The 8658-nt window shown below is 43.9% G+C and overlaps 1 protein-coding gene across 1 annotated transcript in view; it reads right to left on the bottom strand.

Annotated features, from left to right (window-relative positions):
* The window catches only part of KMT5B (lysine (K)-specific methyltransferase 5B), a 30613-nt gene extending 23432 nt beyond the window's left edge, over positions 1-7181 (bottom strand). Inside the window, exon 1 of the mRNA XM_015421494.1 lies at positions 6950-7181. Coding sequence (XP_015276980.1) covers positions 6950-7109 — 160 coding nt within the window. The 5' untranslated portion in view covers positions 7110-7181. The remainder of the gene's footprint in view (positions 1-6949) is intronic.
* Between the last annotated feature and the right edge of the window lie 1477 nt (positions 7182-8658).

Raw genomic sequence — 8658 nt, 5'->3', positions numbered from 1 at the left:
ATGTCCGGTACGAGGCGGACTCCGTCTGGCAAAAACAACAGGTAAGGTGTATCGTGCTGGAAAGCCAATATTTCTCCCACTCGTCTAGCTGAGGTGACAGCAACTTAAAAAGGCCATTTTCCACACTAGAAGTTTGAGGTCGCAGGTTGCGAGCGGCTCAAAGGGCTTCCTCGTGAGCTGGCGGAGAACTAGAGGAAGGTCCCAGGGAACGACAGGAGTTTTAATAGGAGGGTATAAATGCAATAAACCTTTTAAAAAACGTTTCGAAAGCGGATGGGAAAACAGTGTGCATCCGTCGACTTGAACACAGTAGGCCGAAAGGGCAGCCAAATAAACTCTTAAGGATGAATGGGAAAGTCCCGAGTCAGCGAGGGACAGGAGGAATTGGAAAACTTTGTCGAGACCCACGGAGGTGGCTTGAGGGGCATCATCACCTAGGGAAGAACAGAACCTTCACCATTTACAATTGTAGGACTTCTGCGTAGAAGGTTTGCTACGCGGGTGGAAAAACCGTTGATGTTATTCTCCACGCTGTCAATTTCAATTGTGGTATGTTGTGATGTAGGAGAGGGGAGTCGGACATGAAGAGGAGATCCTGAGCTGGAGGGAATTGATGGTATATTCCTGTTGATAATTCGAGGACTGTCGAAAACCATGGTTGCCTTGGCCACTATGGGGTTATCAATATACAGTCCGCACCGTCTTTGAGTATTTTGTGGACCACTCTCAGAAGCAGAGGTAAGGGAGGGAACAGGTAAAGAAGTACCGTGGACCAAGGGTAAAGGAGACCGTCTCCCAAAGATTGTGGGTCCCTGCCTCCTCGACTGCAGAACAGAGGACACTTTTTGTTGGTTCTGGTGGCAAAAACATCGAAGGTTCCAAGGGCGTAGGGAAACAGTGCCTCCCTGCTTGTTGACATAAGAGAGCGCCGTGGTGTTGTCCATGAGGACCCTGACACATTTTCCCCTGATAATAGGTAGGAAGCTGGTGACAGCACACTGTATTGCTAGCAGTTCCAGGAAGTTTATGTGTCGCTTCCTCTTCTGTGCGTCCCATTTCCCCCCAACAGAAAGGCCCATCGTGTGTGCACCCCATCCCGTCAGGGAAGCATCTGTCGTTAGGGTGATTTGGGGTTACGGCGGATGGAACGGTGCCCCTTGAAAAGGATTGGAAGGGACAGTCCACCAAAGTAAGAACTCTCGTATGTTGGGAGGGGGGGTTAGGACGGTGGTATGTGTGTTCTTTGAGGTATTGAAGTTGCGGATGAACCACAGTTGTAGGTGGCGCATTTTTAGTTTTGTGAAGACCAGGACCGACGTAGTCGCGGCCATAAGAACGAGTAGCCTTTGCATCTGGAAGGCCATGAACAAGGGTTGGGTACGAACGACGGTGGCTAGGTGGATGATGTCTGCCGCTCTGTCTTGGGGCAGGTAAGCCATGCATGTCATGGAATCCAGTAGGGCACCAATGGGCTGGTTGAAGTTGAGACTTCTGGAGATTGATTTGCAAGCCCAGATCTTCCCAGAGTACCATTGTCTCGTAGATGTTTGAAACTAGAGTGTTCCTTGGAGGACGCTACTAGGAGCCAATCGTCGATGTACAGGTAGATGGAGATACCCTTGAGACCGAGGAAGGCTGCCACCACAATCATAGTCTTTGTGAAGACTCTTGGGGTGCTTGAGAGGCCGAATGGAAGGGCTGCATATTGGTAATGCTGTTGACCAATTGTGAAGCGCAAGTATTGGCGGTGGGAGGGGTGGATAGTGAGGTGGGAGTACGCGTCTTGCAGGTCAAGGGTGGCCAACCAGACGTTTTTCCGGAGAAGTTGCATAATCTGCTGCAAGGACACCATGCGAAAGCGGTGGTAGGTGACATAACAGTTCAGCTCCCTCAGATCTAATGTGGGTCGAACCCCTCCATCCTGCTTTGGAACTGTGAAGTATCGGGAATAAAATCCCATCCCATAGAGGTATGGTGGCACCTTCTCGATGGCTCCCTTGTGCAGGAGGATGGACACCTCATCTAGGAGAGGTGGGGAAGGGGGTGTGGTGATGACAATTGGAGTGTTGGGGTTCTGGTCGAATTGAATATGGTAACCTTGGGTTACGATGGACAGCACCCATTGGTCCGAGGTGATGTGACGCCAGGCATAAAGGAAGGGTGACAGATGGAAGGCTGACTCGGTAGGAGGGAAGTCAAAAGCCCTGCTTGGAGGACCTTGGTTGTTTGGTGCGTGAGGGTTGTTGTCCAGTTCCAAACTTAGGCTTTTGAAAGGCGGGTCTTTGACCACCGGAATCCATACATGGTCTCTCCATTGCCTGTCCAGAGACTGATGATTCGGGGTGCGTCTTTGCCAGGACCTAGTCCAGGTGCGAGGGCGAAATTGTTGCCTCGTGGAGGATGACACTCCTAAAGCGCGAGAGGCCTTTATGCTCTTATCTATATCCTGGAGCATGGTATCGGTCGTGCTGTTAAAGAGACCAAGGCCATCAAAAGAAAGGTCTTCGACATAGGACCTAGTATCTTGTGGAAGACTGGTATTGCAGAGCCAGGAGTGTCTCCTCTGAGCGATCGCTGAGGCCATTGTTCTGGAGGAAGCATCTAAGGCATGTTTGGAAGTGTTGATCTGCTGCTTTGCAAGGACCATGCCTTCCTTTTGAATAATCCTGGCCACCTCAAGCGTGTCTTCAGGGAGGTGGGTCAGGCGGTTGGAGAACCTTTCCCACAGAGTATATTGATATCCGCTCATGCAGGCTAGGTAGTTAGTGGTTTTGACCCCTAATGCACCCATGGAGTCTCCCGAATGCGTCTAATTTCCTACTTTCCCTATCAGAGGCTGCCGAATGCGTTCGCTTTGACTTGGACGAGGATGTTACGACTACTGAATTTGGTTGAGGGTGGGAAAATAAGAATTTGGCACCTGTCTCCTGGACTCTGTACATGTGGTCCAGACGTCTCGTCGACACCGGGGCTGAAGACGGCTTTTCCCATGGGGCTTTGATAGCTTGCAAGAGGACTGCGGACATAAACCTTTGGTGGAATGACTTGGGGGGTGGAAGGACCCAGAGGTTCTGTTTGATGGTGGGAAGGATCTTCAGCCGGAGGTCGAGACAGCGATGCTGAAGGTCTTGATTTATAGGGTGACCTTGATCTGTGACCAGAATAGGTCGAATAGCGATCCAAGTCGGAATAGCCCACAGGAGTCAGCCAGGGTATGGATGGTGTACAATTGTCGTAGAGGTATCTCAGCTGGCGTTGATCCCACAACATCGGTGGTGTGGGGGGGATAAAGACTCTGGGGGATCGACTTCTGGACCAATCACGTCTCGGAGACAAAGAAATGTGCCGTCTTTGTGAACGGTCTCTAAAAACTCGCTCATCAATAGTATCGGCATGCAGACGTGAAGGTTGACACTGCATGCTAGAAGGAATGTGTCGATTCCAACCTGTATCGATGTTGGGAGCTTCCGAAACTGTCGATGTTGACGATGGAGAAGGAGAGAGGGAAAGCTCTGCACCCGTGGGGTGACTTAAGAGCTCCACATTCTTTTTTTTTAACAAAACAATTTTATTGATTTTATCAAGGTAACAGAGAACAGACAAATTTTTGAATAAGAATCAAATCAGTTACAGAAACAACAAGGTAAGTACATTTTAAACAGGTTCTATATGGTTAATTTTAGTATATTGGGTTACAATGGATTAAGTATTGTACGTTTCGTTTTAAGTTTATAAAAGGTTCAATTTAAAATATTCAGAAATTTACTAGATTTGTGCAATCTACGACGATGGTTATTTCAGATGGTTCTTATTTTAAATGAATTGCAAGATTTGGTATTTAGCTTGTGATATAGTCTCCCAGTCGAACTTATCAACATCAATTTTGTCCAGTATCGGGGACCAGATACTTAGTGGGTTATATAATTCGCATTTGGATTGGTGTGAAGTGAAGAGCTCCACATTCTTGATATCGGAGTAGGGACAGTCCAGTTGTTGAACAGGAGAGTCCAAAATCTGAATTGTAGATATCGGTGGAGGGGCATGCATCTCCGATATCGATGGAGTGGGGGGCACTATAGGGGCATCACCCAGTACGGACGCCGCTACTTTCGCCTTCTTCGCCGCTTTGAGGGGCTTAGAGGAACCCTTTTTTGCGGACTTCTCCTTACTTGCCTTGGGTCTCTTCTTCACTGGTGTTGAGGCGGAGAATTGCGCCTTCGATGCCGGAGGCTTCAGCGTCGGTTGAACGATGTCAGAGGCAGGCCTCGATACCGGAGCCGTCGAGGTCGAAGGTTTCTTGGAGTCCATCGTTGTGGAAGGATTTAGAGCCGATTCAAGGAGCGCCACTTTGAGGCGTGCAGCTCGGGTTTTTCGGGTTTGGTTTGAAAATCTTGCAGAGTGCTGGCAAGAGTCAGGTCTGTGAGATTCTCCCAAACACAAAATACAGAGGGTGCAGCGGTCAGGCGGTGCGAGTTTACTACCGCAACGTTGACACCGGTTAAAAAAGCCCCACTTTTTCTCCATAGAATAAGAAAGTAGTGGAGAAAGAAGGGGGGGGGAGAGCCCGAAGGCCAAGCTGAGGTAAACAGAACTTTCCCCCCTCAGGAAAAATAAAGTCTTTATTTTGCCATGAGGCAAATAGCCAAAAATAGCGAACCGATCAGACCGACGGAGAAACGGTCTTTCCAACGTGGCAGTAAGAAAGGAACTGGCGGGATGTCTGCGCCCACCCCTCTGGGCATGCGTGGTGGGGTTCCTGCACATGCCCGAGGAACTGGGCGCGAAAATCCGTTAAAGAGCTTGCTACAATGCCGATCGATCCAGCGCATGCGCACTAGATCCCATGGGTGTGAAGCACAGAGACCACATCGAAGATATGTTTTAAGTGAAATATTTACAAGGTGGTAGCACAGTGACCATTCTGAGGAAAAAATGGGTCCTTTTATGATTTATTTTCATATGACGAGATGGCTGACTATTGTACTTTTCTCAGTGAAAGTTACCTCACAAGACATATGTCATACTTCATTTTATTACATGTGTGTTTTGAACTGAACTTTACAATGTTCACTTGGTCTTCAAAAGTCCAAGGGTAGTAGTATTATGGATTCTCCTTTACTTGCTCAAAACTATTATAAAAACTGTCAACACATTTAACATGCTTTTCCCACCTTCTCTTCATTATTTGGGTTTTCAAAAAAAAAAATCTAAACTTTGGTAAGAACAGGTATCTGAAAAGGGTAAGGAAGGACCAGAGTCACGAGCTCATGAATGTGGCTCACGTAGGTGATCATAAGCTCCAAAGTCAAAGAGAAGAGGCCCAGAAGTTCCATAATACAACAACTGGGCAGCCAATCAAGGTTTACATTGGTTAATGAGTGTTCAGTAGATGTCGTTCAAGCATCTGAGAGAAAATTTACCCAAGCATACTCTACAATTACCATACACCCGGTTATGTGATACACAAAGTGACTCTTTCAAGTTAGGGAGGATTTTATGGGAAGCAGATTTTGTGTATCTCATTCTCTTCTAAAGTTAATGAATTATTGCTCACTTCTTCCCTTAAAAAAAAAAAACAGCAACCAAAAACAACTTCCCTTTTATATAAAAGGCATGCAACTTCATTAGCACAGCCCTTCCTAGAACAGGGCCTCGCCAAGTTTGTTCCAGTAATACCTCAGTGGTTGAGGTAAACAGGGAAAACATTTCATAGAAGTACCATAAGGGAGTTCATGGGAAACTGGTGCCCCTGTGCCACAAATAGAAAAATCATGCAAATAGACTATTCACACATACAGTTTCTTTGCCAAAGGCCAATGACATATTGAAAAAGGTTACTCACAAACTCCCTTCTAGCCTCAGAGCAGGTCTGGAACTGGAAGGGAGAAAGAGCACATACTAAATGTTTAGATTGACGGGAGGCAGGTTTCTCTCGCCCCATGCAAACTCGGAACTGCCAGGCTCGAAAACTGAAAATGAAAACAGCCTATAAAGTAGGGAAGGGAGGATGGGGATATAAAGACACACATGGGTGCCCATCCTCCAAAGAATTATTTATTCTACTGCTCTGAAAAAGTTCAACAGGAGAACTTCAGGAAGATCAATTCTGCTTGTGGCTCAAATCTGTAGTGGCACATACAATGCGAGCATTCTTGAATTTAAATTGGAAGAAAATTAAGTTTTTTTCTGCCAATGTAAAGCAGCAGATCATCTCTCCATACTCGGTATTCTCGTATCTGAAAATAGACAATTCTTTTCATGCGGAGCTCCTTGACCCAAAACAAAGTGATACCATTACCAGGCTTCGATGTTACATGATCTTGCAACTAACAGAGTACTTTAAATAAGTATATTTATATACATGTTCAGACCAACAAATGGCACCATCAATTCAAATTGCAGCTTTTTAAGAATGCAATTAGTGTTTTTTAATCTGCATTTTATCATTTCATTCATGATATCTGACCACAGTTAAAATAAAAAAATAGACTAAATAAACATGAAAGCCTTACAACTTCTTCAGTGAATACCATAGTGTGTGATTCTTCAGTGAATATCATCCACATGCCACTGAAATCAAAGGTAAGCTTCACACTGACTTTTATGGCAATAGCCACTTATTTTTATGGGCTCAAATTGACTACAACTGCACATTAAACAGACACAATTTCTGACATGATTCATAGAGAAGAACAGTAAACAGCTCACGGTTAAGCTTTAATTGGGACTCAGGTTTATTTGAGATATAAGAATAAATTATTTTACTACATTGATCTGTCATGAAGTCAACTTAATCAGAAACAATGTAAATATTTACACAAATATACTCAGCAAATACAACCACCATGAAATTAAAAAAGGCACACAGAAAGTTCCATAAGAAAATCAGTTTGACAAACTTGACAAATCATTAAATGAAACAGTTCCTATCGCAGTAACATATACATACATCTGCTTGATCGTCTCTCAACTCCATTTTTGCCAGTCTTTGGATTTTCCTTTCCAGGGTTCTGTAATTTAGACTGGTTCTGATGGTGATCATTAGATAACCTGCTTCCATGTCTCCGGCCATTCACCACCATGTTCTTGGATTCTCCCAGCCACTTCATTCCCACAGGCAGTCTGCCCCCGTTGCATTTAGTCCTTCTTCCAAAGGCTTTAAGAAGTCAACTGCAGTTCAGCTTCCTATCAGAAGTAAAATGCACAAACAAAAGCAAATAGTTCAATTCCCAAAAAACAGCAAAACAAATACTCTGTAAAAATCAGAAGGTAAGTTAACAAACACCATTTTAAATAAATATAAATATTTTACATTACATTTTTGTTCCTTCACTAAAAAAAGCCCTTCTTCATTAAAACGAAGATTTTTTACCTGAAATGTGCATAGTGGGCAACTTAAGGAAAGTTTCACACAAAGTTTAACAGAATCATATGTTGGAGGCAAAAGTGCTCAATTATGCCATCCCATGTAGAGGTCATGTATATCTTTTTTGCCGCGTGTATTTTGGTCAGCCCTGCAGCCTCCATTCTCTTACAATACTTGTCCCAGAATGGTAGAAGAGTGTGTGGCTGGGGAAGAACTGGAGCAAATGCATGGGTTTCACACTTTTCATGAGCGGTTTCCAACATTTGTAACCCCACAGTCCACAACTGTACACCATAAAAAGACTTTAACTCTTCATTCTCTTTGAAGCACAGTATCTGATTTCTAACTTAGCCCTCAGCAAAATAATGGCAATTTAACACACTAATGATGATGATGATGATGATGATAATGATATCCATATATGTAATGTAACAATAAAATGTGTCCACAGACCTAAAGACAGAATTGTGTATAAACAAAATTGGCAAATAAAATACGTAAAATATCTATAATAATCGTGCAAAGAAGCATTAAAAAATTTTTTAAAAAAAGAACAGATAACAATAATGGACCTGATCTGATCTAGTAGTGTATCTGGTGAAGTGGGTTTTATGTTTTTTTAAATCAGTTGGCCCTTTTTTAATGACAATGATGAAGGAGCAGCTGGGAAAAGAGACAATGCCAAAGACTTTTAATTCAGACCAATCATGGGAAGGTTTTATATTTTTTAATCACAGCACAAGTGTTTATGCAGAAAGAAACCGGATACAGAGAACCAAAGAGCAAGAGCTGTAAGACAGTGCTATCATTTCATGCAACACCTACAGCACACTGAAACGTTCATCTCTTGCCCTGAAAACCCTACGGAGTTCATCCATAGGTCGGTTGCAACCTGATGGCACTTTCCACCACCAAAATAATTCAGCTTTTATCAATGAACACATACACACAAGTATTCGTCGCCATTTGAAGTTCAGCATTTGTCCACATTAATATATCCCCCTAGTCCTGATAATAGTGCAGTAATGCAGAATTAGATGCGATAAGAGAGATCCTCACTTATGTATTCAGGTACCTTCCAATTCATATGAAAAGGGAAGAGGCTTTCTTTAGAGAAAACACAGTGATGCAAGTGGCTACATTTTATTATTGGGGAAGCATGATTTTAAAAGAAAAACACTACTCACCTCTGCTACACAGGAACAGAGTTTAGGTGCACTCATATACTTGATAGCCCCCAGCCCCTGTTTTACTCATGAACAGGCAACACATGCATAAACACATGTGGATCC

This window comes from Gekko japonicus, unplaced genomic scaffold, assembly GCF_001447785.1.
Source record: "Gekko japonicus isolate JY-2015 unplaced genomic scaffold, Gekko_japonicus_V1.1 scaffold1045, whole genome shotgun sequence".
Classification (NCBI taxonomy): Eukaryota; Metazoa; Chordata; class Lepidosauria; order Squamata; family Gekkonidae; genus Gekko; species Gekko japonicus.
This window is presented reverse-complemented; position numbering and strand designations above follow the sequence as displayed.